At 28.2% G+C, this 26,298-nt stretch overlaps 2 protein-coding genes across 2 annotated transcripts in view; one reads left to right on the forward strand and one right to left on the reverse strand.

Moving 5' to 3' along the window:
• LOC132947280 (potassium voltage-gated channel subfamily H member 8) overlaps window positions 1-26,298 on the reverse strand; it is a 212,034-nt gene that overhangs the window by 177,641 nt on the left and 8,095 nt on the right. Inside the window, exon 2 of the mRNA XM_061017541.1 lies at window positions 23,529-23,614. Coding sequence (XP_060873524.1) covers window positions 23,529-23,604 — 76 coding nt within the window. The 5' untranslated portion in view covers window positions 23,605-23,614. The remainder of the gene's footprint in view (window positions 1-23,528; window positions 23,615-26,298) is intronic.
• On the forward strand, window positions 13,435-17,938 carry LOC132946397 (uncharacterized). The gene is made up of 2 exons (XM_061016387.1): window positions 13,435-13,607; window positions 16,909-17,938. Exons 1-2 carry the CDS (start codon window positions 13,587-13,589, stop codon window positions 17,428-17,430), a joined length of 543 nt encoding a protein of 180 aa, XP_060872370.1. The 5' UTR covers window positions 13,435-13,586; the 3' UTR covers window positions 17,431-17,938.

The following is a 26,298-nucleotide window of genomic DNA, read 5'->3' on the forward strand; positions in this document are numbered from 1 at the left end:
CCGTTTCCGTACACCAACATGATGTTATACCCGTATTGAAAACCCGTTTCCGCCTAAAAGGGGTATTCTGCGCGGGATCGGGTTGTTTCCAGTTTCCACTGTTTACTTTTTTTTAAATTGATAACGTATGCCACGCCTCCCGGAGACCGTGTTCAAGGCCACAACCGCCCGATTCAGCCATTGCACAGAGTTTTATACCCCCGCTTAAACCGTGGTGGTCGAAAGAATAATATGTTATCATAAGATAACAAGATTTGCCGAACGAGCGCACGTGATATAATTAGTGTTCCTAAACATGTTATAAACCATATGATAAAACAAATAATATCATAACCTAAAAATATAATGCACATACCGCGTTTTAGAATTCGAATGCTACAGCGGTCATGCAAACAGCAAACGTACTATAAAAAAAAACTCCGTGTCACGAGAGAATGCATCCTGCACGCGCATCCAAATGACGGCGCTCCGTCGTCTTGAGGCCAAATTTCTCCCTCCATGCGGCCACTGGTCTATGGTATATACCTGCCGCCGAAACCGGCGCGCTCCGACGGGTGGCGATCTGGCCGGTAAAATGGTGGGGATGCGCGAAAAAAGACGAGTTTTGGTCCGCCGCCGGCTGCATTCTCTCATAGTCTCATGGCACGAAGTATACTTAAAAACCACGAATTCAAAAGCACGACGTGCTGTCTATCAACGTGTTAACTTTACTCATTCCTTAGAATCGGTGACTTTTTTCGTGTCACATAAAATGTCGTCTCGACCGTATTTTTACCTCGACATGGACGATGAACGCACCTTATCGTAGTAGGGTTCGCGACGGTCCCATTAATGATGCGGAGTTCGAAGAAACTGAAACCGTGAATCCTATGGCCGAGAACAACGAACCGGTCGAAATGGAACCGGAGCCGACCGTGGAGTTAGCAGTGCCACCGGCGGTGAGTGTGGCTGCCACCACAGTTACCGCCATTTGGCTGGGTTCGGGAGCGGATGATAATCCGACCACGGCGGCGGGTCACGTCGAAGAAGGGAACGTGGTCAGGAAGTGGGTTGAAAAATAATACGAGCAATATTATGTAAATGAGTAAGTTATTTAAGTAAGTCCATACAGATAATAGACCCTGATTTTTTAAGTCGAACCGAACACGAATCTAATTTTATGCTTTATTTTAGTATACCTATTCATTTAGTAGTTTTTGTTGGACTCGCTGCCAGTCAATAGTGATTGATAGAGGTTTTTCATAATGGAAAACCAGCTTTAATGCTTTAGGTAGGCAAAGTGAAAATAATATAACCTTAGTTATAATAATTTATCGTTTAATTGTTTAGCTATTTTTTTATATATATTTTCCCAATGTTAGTGTTAACTTCAAAATTGTATTTAAAATAATGATTTTGTTTCATCATATTGTGTGTCTTATCTATATTATAGGTATATAAATTAAATCCGATTACGATGAACTTTGGTGCAGACATAGATTAGACCTCTGGTAATAAGATAGGTTAGGTTAAGATGGCTATATATTAAAATATAATTTACACTTAAAAATACATTGCTTCCACAGTGTACTACACACTTAAACCTAACAATAGTTGAACAATCATATTTTTTTCCTGGCAGTACCGGGTAATTCAGCGAGTAATATGATAAAAGATAATTATAAAAGTATTTGTAAAATTCTAATATTGGTAACATAGTAAAATATATTTAAAATGCATTGCTAAAATATGTATCCTACAGTAAATAATTGTATTTTACAAATACTAAATATTTTCAAATAAAAACATGTATAGTATGTATATAACTCTATTTAAACATTTTCACTTAATTTTTCTTATGCTAAATATTTTAATATACACTTATGAGTATTATGAGTATTGTTATTGATCATTGTAAGTACTAGGTACAACAAGTTACAAATTACCTACTAAGTATGATTTATTCAGATTTCAGTATTCGAATATAAGTGACTTAATCGTATATAATTCTGAAACATTATACTTAATAAAATACATCACTTTAAATTATTTAATTACTAGGTTAGTAGATAGTATGGTATCCAAATGGTAAATACTATATTATATATTAACAATACTGATAATGTTCATAAGCACAACTATTCGAGTAAAAGCATAACTAAGCTATGTGGAAAATATGCAGGAACCAAACATTTTATGATAATAATATAATAATTAATAGGTAGGTAACTATTTTTATTCAACATCAGTCATCACAAAGATACACATATAATTGTTATTTTGTTTTTTGATGACACGTAAAATATTGGACCTGTCCAAAATATTTAAAAGTTATAACTCAGAAATGTTCATTATAACTCTGGTTATAACTTATAGATTGGTAAATTTCAAATTATAATATTAAAGTAAAATGGCAGATTATTGATTTGAAATTTGAAATAATTTACTATATTGATATTATGATCTCTTTTTGGTTAGTTGTTTATATAATATTATCTCTTATTCAAATTAAATTAATGAACAAAAAACTTAAGATAAACCATAGATTATTTTTATTTTTTATGTGTGACAAATATATTATATACAATATACTTAGCCACATAGGTAAACATATAGCTTATAGGTAGTTTAATCTAATATAAAAATTTCAAAATTGTACCTATCACTTTTTTTTGGAACATACAAAAGTACATGAATTAATAATTACTAATATGTCCTGTGTAATTTTAAAATCTTGTTTTTATCTAATGAGATTATTAACATTAATAAGTCAATTTCACCATGTTCACAATATTTATAACATTTTGTACACTCAATATCACTGTCAACTGCTGTTCATTTATTTGCATTGTATTAATGATTGATATGTATTGTTAAACATAATTTAATAGTTGTATTTCTTTCTTATTTGTTTTAACTAATAATATTACTAACATTAATAATTCAATTTACTACGTTCACAATATTTACAACATTATCACAGTGAACTGCTTAATGATTGAGATTTTATTACTATTATATATTACTACTGTGACTGTATATACTATTATAAATGTAATTATTACAATATTTATATAATTGACAATGTATTAATTGCTTTGCTCAGTAAAAGAGTATTTGTTTCCAGTTAAACACCATTTAATAGTATATATTATATAAAATGGCAATTTTAACATTTGGTGAAAATGTCAAGTATCTTTTATTCGTTTTTGAATTACAACAATAAAAATTTTAATTTCAAACGCTCATAAAAAATTAATGTTGCTGTCCTGTATACTTTTTTTTTTTGATTAAGCTAGGAATATTTGTGGAGAGTCGTCTATCGACTATCAACATTTCTAATGTTAGCTATGAAAAGAAAAACTTTTATGAATTTCTAACTGAAAAATAGTTTGTACAATTTCGAAATTTTGATGAATTTTATCAAAATTTGAAATTGAAACACATATAAAATAATCGTGTCTTTGTATTTCTGATATTTTTGAAATTTACATAAATGAAACTTACAAGGAATATTGTATTAAATTAAAGTGGGTCGGTAAAGTATGGACAACTCGGTGGGCCGAATTTGTCCAATCCGGTCCTGTAGGTAGGTCGTAGGTGTATCTATTATCTAGGTATTAAAATTTAGACCTGACCGTTGTCGTATTTGCATCATTAACATCCACACTGCATGATAAGATTCATATTATAACGAGTACATTTTAATGACGAGAATAAATCGAAGTATAAGATTATAATTATAATTATATTATAATTTATAAAATATTATAATATTGCAGTACCCACTTCTCAAGTAGGTACCTATACAGATATGAATTTCTTTAAAATTAAAAGTATTAAAAAATATTGTTGATTACAACAGTCTTGGTTATCATTTTTAACTTACAAGTATAGGTAAATTATGTACATCTTAGCTTTATCCTATTATTAACATATTTCGCGGGCTGAATTTATAATAATTATTACTGTATGCGGTTCTTAAACAGTAATACCGAATATTAGGTAGTACGTTACGAAAATCGCAAAGAATTATCATGGACGACCTCGAAAATGAAATTGGAATTTTAAAATACGGTAATAGGCAACAATTATATGTTGATTAAACAAAACGTCGTATCTCGTTTATAAAAAGAGAAATATTCGCATTTATTGCAAAAAATACTCAAAGAAACTGCACTACAATATTATAATTTATAAGTATCTATAATAGTTTAAGTAATTTATCTATGCGGGTTTAAACCAACTACAGAAATGTGGTTATTCTCCATCGAACACAAATTCTTAGCGTAACATAGATATAATATGTTAAAGTGACAAAAAATTGGTAAAACGTCAATAAAAAAAAAAATTACAGCAAGTATGTACGTGGTTTTAAATCTCAAATAACTATTATTTTTCCTCGAAATAGATATGACTTTTGAAATAGTTAATAGTCAATAAGCAGGTGAATACGAGTAAAGTCATTTGTTATCTGAAAGCTCTTTGAAGTTCTGTAACTGTAATTTACCTGAAGTGTCCTACAGAGTTCCTACATAATTCAAAAACGTATAATTAACGAGGTACATAGTAAAAAATTAATCAATTGAATATAATTAAATATTATTATACCAATAGTAAACTAAAGTAAGCAATATTGCTATTGCAAGATATCCAATCGTTTCATTTCATAAAGTTGGGAACTGTTACGTAGCAATGCATAATAATATAACAATGCATATCTATTTTAGATTCTGAGCGAAGCGATGAATGTATTGATTTTACAATAATGTGTGGTTTTTTTTGTGTCTTTCATCACCTTTTAGGACAGTAAAAGTGCTTGGATTTTCTTCAACAGTCACTTTTCTGATATGAAAGTGAATCTAGTTGGTACTTTGGGGGATCAAAAGTAAAAATTTCTTAGTAGTTTTCAAACGCGACGTGTAAAACAAAAGAAAAATTAAGGGAAAACGGGAATTCTTACGCAAAATCTGTTTTCGAGAAAATCGATTTTGGTTTTTGGTGCAGCTCTAAAACAAATGACCGTAGTTACATGAAATTTTGACTGAATGTTTATATTAGCATTTTCTATACACCATAATATTTTGACTTATTTTGAGTTTAGTGACATTTTCAGTTTCCTTTTTTATTTAATTTTTTTTACTATAAATATCAATACAATTTTATTTGTTGGTTACAAAAGCTTGAAAATTTAATAGAAGACTCTTAGGTTATTGTTTCAAAGGCAGATGAAAAAAATTGAAAATCCTTAGTCACAGTTTTTATTTATAAGCATTTAAAGTTCAAATCTTGATAAAATACGGAAAAATCACGAAAATTAGCAAATTATTTTTGAGTCGAGAATTCATAATTCATTTCTTTTGTTTTAATTTTAAGATTTGAAAATGTAATACAAGATTATCCAAAAGTTTGTCTACCTTTATCAAAAAAAAAAATTTCTACAAGAAAGTCAAATTAAATTTTTATGAGCGTTTGAAATTAAAATTTTACAACATTTGATATTCACTCGATTTTTCATGTAACGATTTTGCTATTTTGTTGTTATTCAAAAACAAATAACTGTAGATACATGAAAATTTTACTGAATGTTTGTATTTTCATTTTCTATACACCAGACAATTTTGAAAATATTTTGACTCTGAGCTGTTTACGGACATTGTCAGTTTTCAATTTTATTAGTTTTTTTTCTATAAATATCAATAAAATTTTTTTTGTTGGGTAAAAAAGCGTGAAAATTGAATGCAAGGCTCCTGATATATTGTTACAATAGCAGTTGAAAAATATTAAAAATACATAGGCACAATTTTTTTTTTTATATAAGCATTTAAAGTTAAAAGGTTAACAAAATTTATCAATTTTAAAATTTAATAATTATTTTGTAGTTAAAAATGTATAAAATGTTCAACTTTTATAGCTAAGAATTGAAAATTTATAACAAGGCTCCACGTAAATAGGTTATATATAAATTACTTTATTCACAATAATATCATCAAATATACTTGGTAATACCATAGGCTGACTGACCGTTTTCGCTTAGTATCGTTTGTCTTATACAATGATATTATTATATCATTGAATTCAAATTTAATACCATCCATTACAGTGACCCACTTGTAATTTACGGTATAGCAGAGTGACATACACTTACCCACCTTGTTTTTCATTGAACTTAAGTATATCTATTGTTTGGTTAATTCAAACGATTTTAAATTAAGTATAAAATATAATTGTATATTATTATAAATATTATTATAATGACGTAATAGTATGAGCATTTCACGTGGTGATTTTCCAACTGTCTCCAGCTCTAAAAGTTTTACGACAGACAGCAAAAATACAATAAATACCAAGTCAGTGGTTTGAACCACTCGGTATAAACCACGCTGTTCAAAATAATTACCTATTTTCATGTTTATTCAATACTGTAATATCAGCATAAAAATATGTTGATTGTGTAGTACTTATTGCATTTGGCTATCAAAACGTATCCGTCTTTATCTTGATAATTGAGATTTGATAAATCATCCAAGTAAAACATGTATTCCTTAAAACAGAACACGTCATGTTATCTATACAAACTATTTCCAAGTTATATAACTACTTTTAATAGTCGTTCAATTATTTTAAAACAAAATATTGACTGAATACTATGATAACCACAATAGGTACACTTATTTCAAACTTATTACTAGATACTAGGTAGCTAAATATTGAATGAAAAAAATTTCACGAGTTTTATGCGTTGTATTCTTAACTAAAACATATAATTTATAATTTGATCATAACGCTAGACTATGAACAGTGTTCGGACTTATCTAGATAATTATTTGTTCATCTTAGATAAATTTTTTACTAATCTAAATGAATTCATCTAGAGAAATTTTTTATTGATTAAAATCGTGAAATTGTACAAACGCATTTTAAATAATTATACAGATTCTCAAACCTAGTTTATGGTTTATAAATAATGTAATTATTTTTATTTATATCATTATTATTATTATTATTATTATGTTCCTAGTGCCTAACTAAAGTATACCTAAATTTAAAACACGTTTAAAAAAAATTGTATCTTTTTTTTTTATCTAGATAAATATGAGTTAAGTTATCTTTTATATCTATCTAGATACATCTAAGTTCCATTTTCTTTATCTAGATAAAAAAAATACTTATCTAATCCGACCACTGACTATGAGCCACCAACGTTGTATTTCATAATTAAGTTGGTAATTAGTACCTATAACGGCTGATTTAGGATAATAATAGTATGTTTGCTTTAATATTATAGAATGAATTCATTAATAGTTCTAAATATATATATATATAAATATATCATGTGAATAAGTAAAATAAAACTTAGATCACACTTGATTCAAAATCTTTGTTTACCTACATAAAACCAAAAAGGGATAGTCCTGTTTTTAAAAACAGAAATACTTATACGCGTTTAAAAACGATATAATAATAAAAAATGGTTGGTTTTAAACATTTTTGTACTTATTTTCAATATTTTCTTAGTTGTAAGTACTTTGATTTTATATAGATTATTATTTCTCAACAATTACATAACCATCAGTTCTTTATATCTTTCTGTAATTTATAAATTATATTTCCTTATTTTTAGTACCTAAACCTACTCAGAAAATTTAAATATTTTACTATCCTATTGAAGTACCTATTAAATGGATGGAATTTTCAATCGAAAGAAAATTCTAAATTCCGGTTGCTGTTTAAACCCATTGCTACAATATCAGACAAAAAATGCTCACAGTTTGAACAATAGGTTTCTTGATAAAAAAAAGCGTATATAATTTAATAACGAAGAATATGGCATTAAACCAAAAATAAAGTACATAATGGCGTTATCGTCTTGACTTTGAAGTATATGCATAATATTATATCGAGAATTAAAGATTAAAAAAAATATTTCGAAAGCAAATCAAGTCATTAGTAATGCAATACTATACCTAGTCACTTTATCAAACCCGATTCGAAGTTATGTACAAAAATATTTATCAACTGAGCCTACACATAATATTTCCAAAATTAAAATTAATTTATATACCATACATTAATGTATTTTAGATTCTGAGCCGAGCGATATAAATGTATTGTTTTACAATGTTTTTTATTTTTTTGTGTGTCTATGTCAACGATAAGTAGGTAGTCGAAATAATGCTTCAACTTCAATATCTTTTTCGATCGGAAAATTAATCTAGTTAGTGCATTGAGGAGGTAAAATTCCCAGTAATTTTTTTAAGCGCCGAGAAAAACAAAAATAAATTAAGGAAAACCGGGATTTTTTACCCAAAAAAATCTGTTTCCGACAAAATCTATTTTGGTTTTTGGTGTAACTCTAAAAAAAAATATTCGGTGATACATTAAACTTTCACTGGTTGTTTATATTAGAGTTTTTTATACAAGATAAAATTTTCAAAATATTTTGATTTGTTTTGAAATGTTAACGGACATTTTCTGTTTCCAATTTTTTAGTTATTTTTTTATGAATATCAATAAAATTTTAGTTGAATATTAGTTGGTAAAAATGCTTAAAAATTTAATACAAGGCTTTTAATATATTTTTACAATGACATTTTAAAAATATTAAAAATCCAGTCACAATTTTTTTTTTTTTATAAGCATTTAAAGTTCAAATAATGACAAAACACGTAAAATTCACGAAAATTTGCAAACTATTTAAAGTTAGATATTTATAAAAATGTTTCTTTTTAAATGTAAGATTTTAAAATGTAACACAAGATTCCTTATGAGGTTATCTACCGTTATCATAAAAAATTACCTTAAACTCTGCCTGTAAGTCAAATTAAATATTAAAATCTCATGCTTCTCTTACCGATAACACGCACGCCTCAACTACAATCGCCGTCTCTCACTAATTATGTTATTTCTACGAACTCCCGATCACAAATAAGTAAATATAACACATACCTTCAATAATACATTAATAAACAAAACAGATAACAATATTAATTTCGCATAATCTTGGACAACTTAATGCAAACTTTAATAACGATATTTATATTAACGATCATGTTATTCAAATACGTAGACTTATTAACGTGGCCAAGAGATTTATTATAATATCTAACGTATTCCTAACCAAGCAATTTTAGACGCCCTAAGAAATATAGATATTATTCCAACCTAATTAACAAATTAACCACCTAAAATCCGGAACGAATGTAGAAGGATAGAACACATAATGAGCTTTCACCGGCTAATATTCCGCAATCACGAAGATGTTCCCAAGATTCCAAGCTAGTTATTAATTAATGTGAACGAAAACCTATTCAGAATTTTCTTCATTGATGATCAAATAACTTGTTTTTATGCAAATCGGTTGACCACAAAACAACCAATTCTAAAAAAACAACGAAGTTAAATTAAAAAGTAATTGATCGATTCTAACAATATCAACGCTCTTGATACTACCTCAAAAGTACTAATAGAAGACACTCTTCCTTCCATAAAAACCTAAGGGATAGAGCAGCCTCTACAGCTCCTAGACGTCTTAGTGTAACACAAGTTCGTGGACTGGCTAGAATACACAACTCCCCCTGCAGACCTATTGACTTCATCCCTCAACATCCCAATCAATAGAAAAACAAACTGAATCCAGCCAAGAAATTATTGAACATAATAATATATCAAATACTCGTAAATATATCTTAAAAAACAAAAATAATAAATGACCTATATCTGAAAAGTCTTTGCTGCTAAAATTATCTACCACAACAAATGTACCATCCACACCTATTGTTACAAAAAAAAGCAAAAATTGGTTCCCGGTCAAACTCTTTCTCAAATGAAGATGATACTAAGTTGGAAAATCCACTAAATCAAATTGAAGAGATCTTCATAAACAATAACAACCACCCACTATCACTTCTTAAATTTCAATATATTGTCGAAAACTTCACAAGCAATTCTATTAACATGGAGAAGCAAGTAAATTTAGATATACCAACGTTAATGGATGTAACTGAAATTATGGTTCGTCCAAAAATCACAGATCGAGTAAAGGAAACCAAATTGACAAAATAAGCTAACCTTCTCTTCAAAAGCTTGCAACCCCAAGAACATTTATAATTTAAAAAAAAATTGTAAGACAATGTATAGAATATTGCAATAGAATACGAATGGGTTTATCAACAAAATTCAATGAATAAAAATACTTATATCAGAAATACAACCATAATTAATATGTCTCCAAGAAACAAATTTCAAAGATAATTGATGGGGAAATTATATAACTACACAGGGTATAATACGAATATATATGTATAGTACGTAATAATTTCACTGATGGTTTACGAGCCAGTGGTGGTGTAACAATATATGCTAAAACCGAATATCCCTGCGAAAAATTAAACATTAAATACCCATCTCGAAGCCATACCTTTAACAATAAAACTTACAGACACATAATTAAACATATGTAACATATATTTACCTAACCAACACGATTTTACTCAAATGGACATAGAAAATATTCTTTATCAGATACCCACATATTTTATTGTAACCGTGGATTTTAATAGCCACAGCACCGCATGGGGCTCCAAAATGACCGATAGCAGTGGAAAAGAAATTAACAAAGTACTAGAAAGCGATAATATTATTGAATAGCAACAAACCCACCCATCTAAAGTCTAAACATTGAAAAATATGGTCCAACATCGACTTAACATTTTCAAATGCATCCTTATCCCAAAGGTTGGAATAGAAGGTATACAATAATCCTACGAGTAGTAACCATTCCCCTATCATTACAATTGTATATCAAGGTCTAATGACACCTCTAACACTAATGAATTGTGAAATTTAAAAAGCCCAATTGGCCACTATTCAGTGAATTATTAGAAGAAAAAATCAAAGATATAAACAACACCTAAACCATAAATATTAACTCGCTAGTAGATACATTTAGTAACTCAATAGTCAAAATAGCAAATCTAACAATGGGTAAAGCTTCATCCAAAAAAAAATAAAATCTTAAGTTCCTTGGTGGAATGAAAACATAAAAAGGCAATCAAAGACTACGGAATTAAAATCATTCCAAAATCCAAAACTCAAGACAATTTTATATAACTTAAAAAACACAAAGCTAGAACAAAATATTTGATTCAATCCAGCAAAAAAAATATTGGGTAAAATTCACAAGCAGTATCAATGAAAAATCCGACACGAAATATGTATGGAATAAAATCCAATCCCTAACCAAAAGTTGTTCATTACCAGTAAAATATTCTCTTTTCGCTGACTATTTTAATTTTACTTGTCGAAACATGGACTTAAGCACATTGTAAAATCACTTTCAGATAACTACCAACATTCGAATGGGCAAAAAAACACTGGTTTTAACTTTTCTCTGGGAAAATCAAGTTGCATAATTTTTACAAAAAAAAGAGAAAGATAGGTAAATTTCATATTACACTTGATAACAACTTAATTTCCAATAAAAATTCTGTTTCCTGGGCATTATTTTCGACTGTTGCACTGAGCACCGCATCTCCTTAATAATATCTTTTTTTTTGTTTGTTTTCTATAATATTTTTCTATTTATTTTATAACTTTATTCTATCAGTACATGTGTAAATATTGTAAATACTGTAAATATCAGAAATAGGTTATACCTATATTGTCACCCCATTCCTACAACTCAAATGTATCACCTGAAACATTGTAATGACCATAACTTAGCCTTAGACGCCGGGTTATTTTTTGAGATCAATAAAAAAAAATAATTCATATACTATTTTAATAATTTAAATACAAAATAGACAATTCCATAGTTATTGATTTTCGGTAAATGTCGGTTTATCTTTTTTGTATACTTATCGATATTAGATCGGGTCAAAGTCAAACTTTAGATAAGTACTTATCTACTCATTAGTTTTCATTATAACATAGCATCGGATTTGCACGATTCATTTTTTCTTTTCCTGAAACGCAATTATTCGGCATGCCCGTTTCCTATTTCATTTCCTATCGTCATCGACACGACAGACATATTATAGGTACATCTGCGTATGCTGCATATCTAAATCGTCCTGATAATAATAATATATTAATAAGACCGTTGTAAAATGTGTCTGATGTTAATTACGTTAATTATTAATAAAACCTGTCTACATGCAGCTAGTACGTATACGACTAGGTGTACTTTAACGGCGCAATCAAAACGATAAAATCTATCCATTTTTTTTTATTTTCTCGTCAGGCGAAACGCGAGATTCGAAAATGCATTCGGCAGTCACGTACCTTGTACCTATACCTATAATTACCTATACATATACTATATAATACAGAACAATATGACGTATAATGTATAAAATGTTAGTCCGCGGTACAACAATATAATATTATTTATTTATTTATCTCGGATTATTAATACCCGGCTATCCGGTGTCGCTGCGACCGGATTAGCGTACTGACTTAAAATCTCTGTACGCGTGTTTAAAGGGTTCCCCTCGATTCCATTCAAATTTATCGGGATCACTATTGTTCCCTGTCCATACTGCACAGCTTTGCGTACGGACACGGTTATACCTTGATTCGCAACCACCGCTATGTATAATAATATCGGTAAAACTATGAATAATTTATTTCGTTATTAAATCGTTACACGAAGTCGTATATTCTGTGAGTCTGTGCCAACCCCCCCCCCCCCTTGAAGATCACTTCATAACCATCCAGCAGCCGTGAATTGTGTCAATGCACGTACACTCCCGAATATAATATTATTATTATTGTAAATGTATCGTACCCTTACGTCGGTAAAAAACTATGATTCATTTATTTCGTTATTAAATCTAAAGACATAATACGTTGTATCTGTGCGTATATCCGAGTCTGCGAGTACAGGAAATTTGTGTGTGCTTGACTGCAGTAAAATATCTAACCTGTGACGACTTCAGAATCTATCACGCATTAAAGCCAAACACCGCCGCGCCACACCGGGCCACGATATTATTATTGTGATAGGTATCTAATATAGTATTATTATAAATTATAATATAATTATATCGGTAAAGCTATATGATTAATTAATTCCAATTTTAAATCGTATGACGCGAACTTGTATACATGGCCCCCTCCCGATTTTTCGTAGCCGTCCAGCAGCCACCTGTTGACGTGCCAATTCCCCTTTACCTGACGGAACATATTATTATTATATATAATATTGTAATCTAACATTGCACACAATATCGGTAAAACTACGATTCAGTTATTTCGTTATATTAAATCGTACAAGACATGACGTTGCGTGCGTGTGTGTGTGTGTGTGTGTGTGTGTGTGTGTGTGTGTGTGTGTGTGTGTGTGTGAAAATTGTGTGCGTAACAGCATAAACGGCGAGTGGCACTGATAGCCGCCGGTAAGAGAGTGGTGGACCCGAAGTGCAGGACAAGAGGGCAGAGCACGGTAGTTGGCGATTATTATAAAAAAGACGACGTTCTTTGCCGGATAATAACAGTTCGCAAACGGCCCCATACGCAGATAATATTATTAAGACCGACGACGATCGCTATAGTTTTCGATTTCGCACCACACGACGACGACAGAATAATAATAATATATTAAGATGATGTTCAACAAATTCGCCGTAAGTGTGTTTAATTACTAATTTACGTTGTTCATTAGTATATATTATAATACTATTATAAATACTAAATTTCAAATGTTTATTCAGAACTATAATAGAACAATATTACGATTTTTTAAAAAGACATCGATGATCGTTTTGAAAAAATAATATTCTATAATGTTCATCGTTCGTTTTACACGCGGTTAACGTTACGAGCGGTAGTGGTATATTATTATACCATCAATGTTTGCATCCATAGATATCGCGTTAATAATTAATTTAAGGGAAACTTAAGTACTTACATTTGACATAGTAAAATTTTAATCATAAAATGTGAAGCATTCCAAAAAAAGAAAAGTTCTAAAAAAAAAATTTTTATTTAAATTCCTATAAAAACAATATTTTATTTCATCATACAGTAGGAATTATATTGTTTAAACACCAGCTTTCCTAGCGGCAAAAAAGACAAAAAACTGTATTAAAGAAAGTAAAAATCAAAAAATAACGTTATATAAAGTTATATATTTACACTAAATAAATTAAGTAATTTAGTATGAAAATAAATTAAGTAATTTAGTATGAAAATAAATTTAAAACCAAAGTAATCTATCAAATACTTATTTAGTCAGTTGATAACGAAAATACATGAAATGTTGAATATTTTTTCTGTTTATTATTTAAATCAAATAAAAAAAATCGTATATTATAAGATATACTATTTATTTGAATTTTTGCCAATATTAACTTAAATTTTTTATTACTGAACGAATAATTAAAACGAAAATGTAAAACAAAAAACGTTTATCGTTCGTTGAACATTAATTGTAACCATTAGATAAAAACTGTATTTTTGCTATTATAAATTCTCATTTACACTATATGTACAAATAATTTTACTGATATTACTAAATATATGTAGGTAGCAATAAATAAATATGGATATCAAAAGATAAGTTTGAGACGAGGGCGCGATTTACTATTATGTTACTTTCTATATACGTTACTATCAAACTTCTAAGGGAAACTTTGTATATGAATCTCATACTATATGTATTATAAAATATAATACTTCTGTAAATATATTAGAACGACTTGTTATGGAATATAACTCCACAACAGGTGATATGCAAATTTAATTTTAATAAAACAAAAGTTATAAAATGAATAGATTTTCTTGCAACTCTATCGAATAATTTTCATAACGAATGCTGTGCTCATTTCGTGTTTTGAGATGTAAAATAATAAAATTGTCCAATTATAAAACTATTGATAAATTGTTTGCAGCTATTTACCAACCAAAAAAATTCTTAAGATATGAAAATAATTTATATGATATCCCTTTTAATACACTATGTTACTTGTATATTTGTTCCTATATTTTCCGTCACAAATAAGAGTATATTTTTCCATTAATAGCACACTATATTTTTTTCAACAATTAATATTACTAAAATAATATCAAACTTGTAATAGCATGCTATGTGTTGACACATTTTGAATATTATAATATATTAATATGTTAGAATTAGTTGGATACATCTCCAAAAAAAAGATTAATCAGTGTCATTACAAAAGTAGGTCAGATTTAGCCAGTATGGTATTGATTTTGCTACAAAAAAAGGATTAAACAATTAAAACGAGCTAATTTATGCGATCTATAATATTATTCATTGTTAGCTAAGAAATTACATACCTATACAAATATACTTTATAATAGGTAATTATTTTAATTTATATAATAATATGAGAAAAACTTTATAGAATTATTATAATAAACATATCTTACAGACTACAGTGCTTAAAAAAGTATTTAGTTATTTTAAAAATCAAAACGATAAGATAACAGAGATCAAAATGTATGACTTATTAATAAACTTTAACTGCACACAAAATAATAATATTCAATAACAACTGATTATATAGTAATAATATATAATAATAGTTGGTAGAAATTAATTATTTTTATATTTGTAATCCACGTTCAATTTTCAACGCTTGCGTTATAATTATATAAATTAAATTTATGAAATTGTAAAATAAAATTATTTATCTTGTAGGTACCTATTATTAGTAGGTACTAATAATATAATTTATGAACCATGAAGTATCGACGTAAAATACAAAACAAAAATAATTTATTACGAATAATTTGTATCATAATAATATTATTATTATATCAATTATTGTGTAAACGAGCTATTTACAATATCAACATAATAGAATCAAAGCTAAGAAAAAGTCATAATAAAAATTCCAATACACTCGTGTGGTTATTTTACACCCTAGAGAAATTAAAATAAACAATTAATGTGGGGCTTCGCTACAGAGAACTAATAAATTATAACCAAACAAAACGAACGATAGGCAGACTTTTACAAATTGCTTTACTAGTCTTCGTTTTTAATTGACTAAACACTATAAATTCATAAGCAAAAATTCTGATTAATATTAGATAATCACAATTTAAGTTATCATAGTTTCATTACCTTTGTAGTTTATACACATACCATTAAGGCATTAAATCGCATTAATTTATATTTAAAATTATAACGTAATACTGGTTAGAATGATATTATTCTATATTCTTATAAAAACGAGTTCCCACGTGAGTTAAAATTATTTAGGCGAATAATGTCTGCCTTGAAATTTAAATATAAAATACCCAATTTCCAGTGAGTCAAATTTTTTTATTTCATTTTAAATACAGTTTCAACAGGTTTTTAAACACAGCGTAGAACCTTGACAGTTGATACCTAATGTAAACGATCTGGAAATTTCCTGACCATCATGCACTGGTAATAATAATTAGAATTTAAAGAAAAACACACTGCTGGATATTAATATGATATTAATAATATTAATGATATTACTCATCGTATCGCTACAACCTTCAATATTACATATCGATATAATATTATAATATATATAATAAAAGATGTACGTACACGCAGTGTGCGATGTTCACCTAATCAGTGGCGCGTGTTTGAAGGAGATATCTGTAGATCGCCACTACCTCACCACCGAAAAGTTTGCCATTGGTGTATTTTTTATTTAGCTATATTTAATATAATATATAATTATATATTTATAGCAATAATCAACAATTATCGAGTTACCATAAAATAAAAATAAAAAAAGAACTAACAAAAATATAAATTGAAGGAGTAGATTAAATCTGGTGCGCGGAAGAGGGGGAATGGTCTCGAAGTAACGAGAATGCAATTTTTAACCCTCCCACGTCTTAGTAGAGTTTCCTATCGGCCGCCTATAATGGTGTCCATGACGTGCAGTATTAACGAATTTCTGGTTTTACATATAGGTGTTTGCCTTGTTGGCCTTAACCGTGTTGGTCGTGCAGACCATCGGACATCCGACCGAAGAGGTGGCGTCCGGGATAGAGGAAACCGCGTCGACGGTGAAACACGGTATCCGCGGTTGGCTAAAGAACGTCCATGCGAAAATCGCGAAACATGAAGAAAATTGTACTCACGGCGGTGTCATACGTTGGGTGAAGAGCAAACTGGGGTTGACGAAAAAATCCACTACCGAGACGCCGACGACGACGACCACCACCACCACCACCACCCCCGAGGAAACCGATTATTCCAGTGGTTACGTACCGATAACCTCGGTCGTAAACCAAGGAGAACCTGCAGAGGAAGGCTACGCCGCCGCCAGCCCCGATGACGACGTCACGATGATATTGGACGACTCCTCTGTGACGGAAACCGAGAACGATAGCGGCAACGAGTCTGCAGATGCAGTGCCGACTTATCCATCGGTGGCCGATAATGTCGTCGATCCAGCGGATCCCGAAATCGACGTCCGCGGGCAATTCTAAATCAATATTAATGTGAACGGCAGTTTTTTTTTTTGTCGTCGTTGTGTCTTTGACAAACTTCGCATAATAAAACATTCCGGTTTGAATAATCGTTCGCGTAGGCTTTTACAATTTTTTTTTACGAACGTTCAACTGTATTTTTTTTTATTTTTTTTTTGACAACTATTATTATTTTAACTATTATTATTGACGAATATCGCGTACCTGCCTTAATATTATAACCATGGCGTTTGAGCAATATTACCTTTGGCTGCGTCGGTATGATATTATAATGATTGTGCACATAAGATAATTTAATATATTTCGATAAGTACGCGTACGACGTACGAATATGAACATTAAAATATTATTATTAGGCACTATATATAATATTATTATTGTTATTATAAATATTACTACTACTGCATAATATTATTATTATTATTATTTTTATTATTACGATTATTATTACTATTATTATTAAAACAATGTATGATGTAATATTTAATATAAATGGCTGTTATTACGACTTGCGATCTATTACGTTGTTAGTAGACCAAAGTATGATCCTTAACCTTGCGATTCATTATAACATTTTATAGGTAGGTACGTGTATAGCTAGTACCTACTTCATAATATAGTATACCATTATTAATCTTAATTAATATGATTTTGATATAATTTAATTGAACTATGGAATAAAAATAAACTGTAATGACTTTTTTTAATTCAAAGTTCAAGGGTATAGATTTTACTTCAGCTGTATTTTCAGCCATTACGATTTAAACGTGAGTATATATAATAATTAATTCGAGTTAATTAATCGTCAAGCTTTTCAAACATCCTTTATACGACAAATATTTGCAATGCATAATAGAAAATATTAAATACATACCAATGATGTTTTGTACAAAATTTAATAAGCGAAAAATACAGGAAAAACATTTCAATTTATTGGCTTTAATCACATAATATGTGTATTAATAAACATATTATGTATGACATTATTAATTCAATTAAGGTGCTTAAGAATTTATGTTACCGAACGTTTTCCATTGTAACAAAAAAGCATTAAACAATGTAGATATAATTTAACTATTGAAAACAAAAATGTGTGTACCGAACTTTATTGATAAAAAGACTACCCATATATAGACAAATAAATTAAAATCTATACACAATAATTTCTAACCATAATAATATGAACGATTTATTGTTTGTTTAATGTCTGTGGTAAAAAAAAAATAATAATAGGTATAATTTTTATTTTCACAAAGTGAAAAGTTATTTGAACCGATATACATAATATGTTATTACTTTATTAGTATTGATAAGTCATATACAACATCGTATAACATAAGTACCAAAATAAATCGTGTATGTATTTTATGATAATTGTAACTATTCGTGTTTCAAAATATATTAAATTATTATTTTTCTTTGTGACTATTCTGTTTCTGAATCAAAAGCATAAATTAAATAGGTATTATGCAAGTTTTTCGTACATAAGTATAGATACCTACTGAAGTACATAAATGTATCTTAATAAATATTTTATTCACTATACGTGTTAGTAGTTCAATACAATTTACGATAGTAAAAAGCAACTACATTTAATGGCCTTCAACGCAATATTACAATATGTAAATTATACATCAAATATTATTGTGTACCTACATCATATGTAATGATATAGGTAACTTAAATCTAAAGTGTACAAAAAATAAAACTAATGAAAGGGTAAGTACCTACAAAATAATATAATTTTAAGTCTGAACATCTGAAAACATATATGTCAATATAACGTAACTTTCGGGTTCTTTATAATTAGGTTTTATAATTGATGTAAATGCTAAATTTCTAAACGATACAATTAAGTGACGAAAAACAATGGCAATACCTAAGTTATTCACTAAACCTGGGCGGTATATGAGCCGGCTATGATACATAATAATATTATGGGCTATGAATAATGATCATTACTCGCATATTAATTGGTAATTAAACTATAATCATGATGATTTAAATGTAACTGATTTAATGTGCCTTACATATTTGATTTTGCATTAATATCTAGTACCTAGTGAATTATATAATACCACATGGATTTATCATATTTTATGTAATGTGTTATAATTGGGTTCAGTGAAATCGTAAAATAGATTTTTGTAACATATTGCTCAAAATAATATAATATATTATAATGGTATTTTAATACGTATAGGCACTTACGTTTTACACACCTAGGAAATATTGATCACGGAGACTTGACATTTATTTTTTATTATTTATTTTTTTTTTTAAACCACCAATTAATTGTGGTTTTGCTATTAAATAATAGACAAGACACGATACTGTATTATTATTTGTTTCGCTTTATTTTAATTAAATAATTTTTATAATTATTATTACTAACATTTGAAATCGGATAAAAAGTCAATATGGAACATAAAATATAGTTCTAATTAAATGTGTATAGTTATAATTCAAAACAATTTTGTTCATCTAATTTAGTGCAAAAAAAAAGGTCAGTGAGCCGTGGAAATGTTGTAAGGAGCACGGTGTGCCGTGTTTAATAAAAGTTTGAAAACCACTGCTTTATATTATTTTAGATATATATTTTTGCAAGCTCTTTGAACCAGGCCACCGAACAAAATTTGATCTTCACCTCTAAGATCCTAGCTATATATGTATATTATATTCTAGTTGTGGCGAGTAAATCAGTCGAGCTCAATACAATTAATATAATAAAATTATTTTTTTCCTTAGTAGAATTAAGATAATACAATTACTTTTCTATTTTTTCAATCACATTATAAATCTCTACGCCTCCCCAAACAATTTTGGCCCGGCTTGTTGAAAAGCATTTCAGATTCAACCTGCTTTTAAAAAAAAAACATTGGAATCCCCTAGCTGTTCTATGTAATTTTAATCTGAAAGTATTAAAATTCGCTATTCAAAATTTTGTTTACAACCGTTTAAGTTTAAATATTTACACAATTCAGTATTTAAGATGTCACTTTAAACCTAATCAAAATATGTATTTACTATTATACGCCTTAAACATCATATAAGTGAATATTAAAAACAATGTTTATTTTAATTTATTTTACCGAGTTCAAAACAGAATAATAATTATAATAATAAAACAAATACATTGAAAATTACAAACATTTTGACCAAAATTATTTTATTTGAGAACGTTCAAAATACAAATTACAACAGAAGTTGACGTATTTTAAATAAGTTATATTTTTTTTAGACTGAACAAAGTGGTGGAATATGTAATCATTTTAAAATGAAAGGGATTTTTTTTAATGAGTTATTATTGTTAAATGTTCGTTAATAGAAGGAATGTTCTTATAAACGTTTTTATAAAATATAAATACCGTAGGCCGTAGGTATAAAGTTACCTATACATAGATCGTACATTTTATTTATTTGGTACTTTGGACATTTTAAAGGTAATTTTTCGATCATTATATTGCTTTTCTAACGTGTGGTAAACATAAACTATTTACCTACCTCAATATATGTATGGCTGTAAATTAAAGTTATATACGAGTATTATTCCTATAAAATAAAAATAAAAATAAAATAAAATAAACTGTCTTTTCACTATATCATAGATTTTATTGTACCAAAAAAGGTTTTTATACTGTTTGATCGAGATAACTAGAGAAGATAGGTAAAAGTGTGGGATTATAAACCATACAATACGTGTTGAATTTAAATAAAATATGCATAGCACATTTTTTTAATTTGCTATAGTATGCACAATTATTGATATTAGATTAATCTGCAAATATTAATCTCAAATATAGGTCGTTTCTCTTAGTACGTTAGACCCTATAAGTGATACGAACAATTATGTATTTGATTTTAATCTTAATTATATGTTTTGATCATTGTAAATAACAATAGATACAATATCAAATATTATAGTTATTAAAAGTAGAGGTACCTACCTAATTGTATTGTTAACACAATATGGATGATTTTTTTACAACTATTTATTATAAACAAACATAATATTATCATACTTTGCATTTGCACTATTATTTATTAAATGTTTTGGATAACATATTTAATAATATTATTATCATACCTACTATTTTGTATAAAGATATATTTAAAGTCATGGTATATATTACATCATCTTGGTGAAAATCATTTAACAATGAAAATTACTTCATTACTTTGCAAAGGTGCGTTTAATTATTCTCTATTAACTTATTTTATTATAGAAGCGTAATTAATGAAAATATGCATACAAATTCTGCCGTAAATTAATTTTTTTCACTCATAAAAACTTTATTAAAACTTAATTTGCTTTTTTCTTAGAGTGCAATGTGGTGGAAAAGAATGACTGAATACAATATACTTCATTATTCTATAATATTATAATTTATATTGTTACATATATTCAGGAACCTAACCTTGGTACATGGGCGAATCAACTATATGCATTCGGTGCATTTCAAGTATAGTATTATTAAACAATTATTCTCAAATAAGGAATAATTTTTATGAAACCGACCGTTGTTTTAATTTTTTTTTTTATTGTTTGAAACAATTTCTAGAATTTATTAATATATTTATATAATTAGGTATTAAGAAATTTTCGAGTGACAATCAAAATAAATTATTTAGATTAAAACAAACACAGTTAAAAGAAAACAATAGTTTTATAATAATAATTTGACATATTAATATTTAGATATGGAAAAAAATAATAATTACAAAATATATAGATTTTATGATAGGTAGGTACTGTTTGAATTGAACTGACTATGAATTTATTAAATTTTATTTTGGTATTAAAATGGTGACAATTTTGAAATTGTCCTATGTATAATATATAGATATAGTATTTTTGATATATTATTATAATAATAACCTACATCTTAATCAAAATAGTGTATTTTAGATTAACGACAACATGTCAACATCCATAGATTTTATCGAAATCATCATTTAAAATTAAACACGACACCAAATAATTATTATATCTAACAATAATATGATAACATGTATCCTTCACAATGATTTTTTTAAATTAAAATTGCATCCAATATAGAAGAACTTAATTTTTTTCAACAAAAACGGTGAGAATTTGTCCTATAACCCGTCGCACAAATTATTTTTAAATATTAATGCATATATTTACACAAAGTAATAATGTAATGGCCAAAGTGTGGAAAATTGAGGCTTAAATGAAAAAAAAATAAATAATAGCAGTTGGTGTGAACGTCCAAAAGACAACAAATCATTTGTTGAAAATGTAAAATATTATGAACGACAAAATGGTTTTGGTATTCTGACTGATGACTATCGAGAAATACGTTTGGGATAAAAAGAACCAACAACATTTTGCAAAACCCCAGGAGGACAGATGGTTGAACCGAAGTAGCTCACTAGACAAGGATAAATGGAATCCGCCGGAAAGGTTGTTTTCGCATGGGTAGGGTTGCATACCAGGCATATGACATTAATAACATTGTTTGAACAAAAGAGCTGAATCCATCGAATATTGGACTGACTAAAATCGAATTTGTTTTACAATATTTTGTTTTTCATTATATTTTATTAGAAATTACCTGCAAAATACGAAAAGAATATTATATAATAATATAAAAACGCAAACATCTTTCCGCGCTGGGAACGTATTAAATAAATACCAAACATTATGTAAGTATGTGAGTATTAGCTCGTGTCATGTGATACCTAATACAATTTTTTATTGGCTTTTATCGGATTTTATGTTATTTATACATTTTCGTATATTTTATATTAAATTATTTTTACTAAACATTAACAAAAAATCGAAGGAAAAATTATTCCGAGTGGGGATGGGTTACTTATTCAACATAATGCAGCTTGCTAATAATATCCATTTTAAAAAGAAAATTTCACTGATAACATTTAAATAACATTATCATCTGTCTACATTCTACATAATTGGCTTATCTCATATATAGATTACCTATTTCTATTTAACATATTTTATTTCATGTGTTAAAAAATATATCAATAAAAACATACCTAACTATGGGCAATTATCTTAAAATATACCTCATGACTTTTAGTATTTTATAAGTACAATATTATGAACTTACGTGTGCCATCGAACCGTGTCGCGATTGTATCCAGAAATGTATTCTGAGGCGCCAATAATCCTTTTCTGGCAGGCATTTGTTATACCCTAAAAAAAAAGTTGACAAAGTGTAATTAATAAAAGCTGTAGAAATTTTTATATAAGAAAAAAGTTATTAACTATAATATAATAAGTTGGGAAAAAAAGAAATAAACAAAAAACTACGAAACTGAAGTTGTGGACGGTGACTATTAGTGTTTTTAAAATATACAAAAGCAACGATAGATCATTCAATTTTCCAAAAAAAATTTGTGCAAAACAGTTAACTCGGTAATCAGTTATGATTTTGCCGAAACTGGATTATTTCAATTATTTACATATTTTATTTACCACGTTTTTCTCAAAAAATCCAAAAGCCATAACTATCATAACGATTTTAAATAAAATTATATTTATTATTCTAAGTTTTTCTATGGTAGTAAGGTAATATTACAGTAATATAGTAATCAAACAACAGTTTTAATACTTTTAGGCCGATACAAAACTGGGTCAGATATTACTTTTTAGATCTACACTGTACAGTATGTTATTGCAGTTACCTCAACCCAAAATAAACAAGTGTTTTTATATAGCCAACAAACTCAACTTACGGTATAGGTAATACAAAATTGAAGTCCCGGGAAAATAAAAAATAAATTCCAAAACTAGGTATTGACAATTTTTAACTAACAAAATACAGCTCAAAAGTTATCTGTTTCAAATAGAAAATTCCAAGACTCAAAATTCTTCTAATTACCATAGATTATTAGTGATTATACGCCAAATTGTATACACTCACGTGTCAAGGAAATAAATCAATTATAATTTGTTCCCTGGATCATATCGTTATCATAATATACAGTCCATGTTTACCAGTATTCACTGGTAATAAATTGGTATCTATTACATTTTTTTTGATAATATTAAAAACAATAATACAAAATAGTATCTACCTAATCCAAAATACTTATATAGTTGTTATAATATTGGAATTAGTTCAATTATTTGAAATTTCACGAATAATATAATAAACATTTATTTATTTATTTGTTTTCATACAAACGGACTCTGGGTCCTATTACAGTATAAACGTTAAAATGCAGTAACATAATATTATTGTTTACAATAAATAAATAAATTATTATGACATTCAGTTGAAGTTATAAAAACTACTGAATTTAATTATTTATTTTTACCTTATTTTGAAAACAAACAGTCTGTAATTTATTTATTACAATAAGCCTGTATGCAGATATATATATTATACTTATGACATGAGACACGTGAGAAAAGTAGTCACCCAATGACAACACTTGGCTTGGGGATTTAGAAATTTAATTTTTAAAAATTGATAATATATTATGAGTTACCGACACGCATTAATAGGACGTGGTTAGCAGTAGATAATTATTTAGTGGATCATTTTTACTAGAGAAATTTGACTAGAAAGAATCTGAATTCCTTCTATTGAAGGTACCTGTTTGTTTTAAAATTGATAAGTGCAGAGATTTGTAGTTCGGGGAGGTCGATCATACCAGATATTAGATTGAGTAAAAATCAAGAAGCCGATAATAAGATGGCCTTTTAGTTAAGCGGTCAGATATATTAAGGAAATTCGGGACATTTTGGCAAGAGCCATGGACCCGCCTATTGATATTGAACATTAATGCAATACATCTCAGAAAACAATTGCGTGCTGATTCAATAGCTTCGGTCTGTTTGAAAGTTGATCCAAATCAAAGGCCAATATTCAAGATTAGATCAGACAGAGTTTTCAGAGACGTCGGGTCTTGAAACGAGTGACATGTGCGTTTTATAAATTCCAGGTTGCGCATCTCTTATTATTTTTAATCATTTTTGTATAGTTGGAAAAACTTAATTTGCTGTCGTATATTATGCCTGTAAGATCTTCATAAATATTACATGCCATCCAACAACAATACAAATTAGGTATTATTATATATAATTAATGTAGCATGATAAAATGCAAACTAATTTTTTTAACTAATGAAGAATTTATTGTTTAATATTTTAAAACCAAGTTGTATATAAATATTTTTATCAATACTATATGCTTAACGATCAGTGAATAAAACAAAAAATGTTTACGAAAACCAACCATCATAGTTTATATTGCTGTAAAGTACCTACATTTAAAATAAATAAAACGAAACTTTCATTACTTTAAATAAAACCGTTTAAATTAAGTGTCTGCGTATTAAATCCGAATTAAAAATATTAGGTACATAATACTCGCAATAAAGCTGATTTAATTTGGCATGAGAAAATGTCTTAAAGAACATAATAATGTACATACCTACTTATTGTGATGAAAACGTCATAAAAATGGTAAATTAATAATTCGAGCGCGAACTAATTAATTAAACTAATTAATCGACCGGATAATTTTTTTCGGAAAAATCGAAAACAGAATCGCTCACGGAATTTGGTAGGTGCTCGCGGAAAGATTTTAAGCTAAAGGCATGCGGAACTGGCAACTGTGGTTTTTTTCTGTTTTAACGATAGAAACAAGAAGCTTTGCGAACGCAAATAATAATCATTATAAGTGCAAGGCATTCATAAGTCAGTCTATTCAGAAAATCTGACGGCAAAACAAATCACCAACTAATAACGACGCTCGTTCAACCTGCTAATTCGACACTATGTTCAAATTATTTTTCAAAACATGCAAATCACATTTTTAAACATTCAAAAAGACCAAGAGAACAATAAGTAGATCAAAAACTGAAAAG

Source organism: Metopolophium dirhodum, chromosome 6, assembly GCF_019925205.1.
Source record: "Metopolophium dirhodum isolate CAU chromosome 6, ASM1992520v1, whole genome shotgun sequence".
Classification (NCBI taxonomy): domain Eukaryota; kingdom Metazoa; phylum Arthropoda; class Insecta; order Hemiptera; family Aphididae; genus Metopolophium; species Metopolophium dirhodum.

Bases quoted from the DNA above. Each gene is read 5' to 3' on its own strand.
- LOC132946397 (XM_061016387.1), top strand. From the start codon at position 13,587: ATGATGTTCAACAAATTCGCC. The intron at 13,608-16,908 runs GTAAGTGTGTTT...TTTTACATATAG, and splicing joins TGATGTTCAACAAATTCGCC to GTGTTTGCCTTGTTGGCCTT.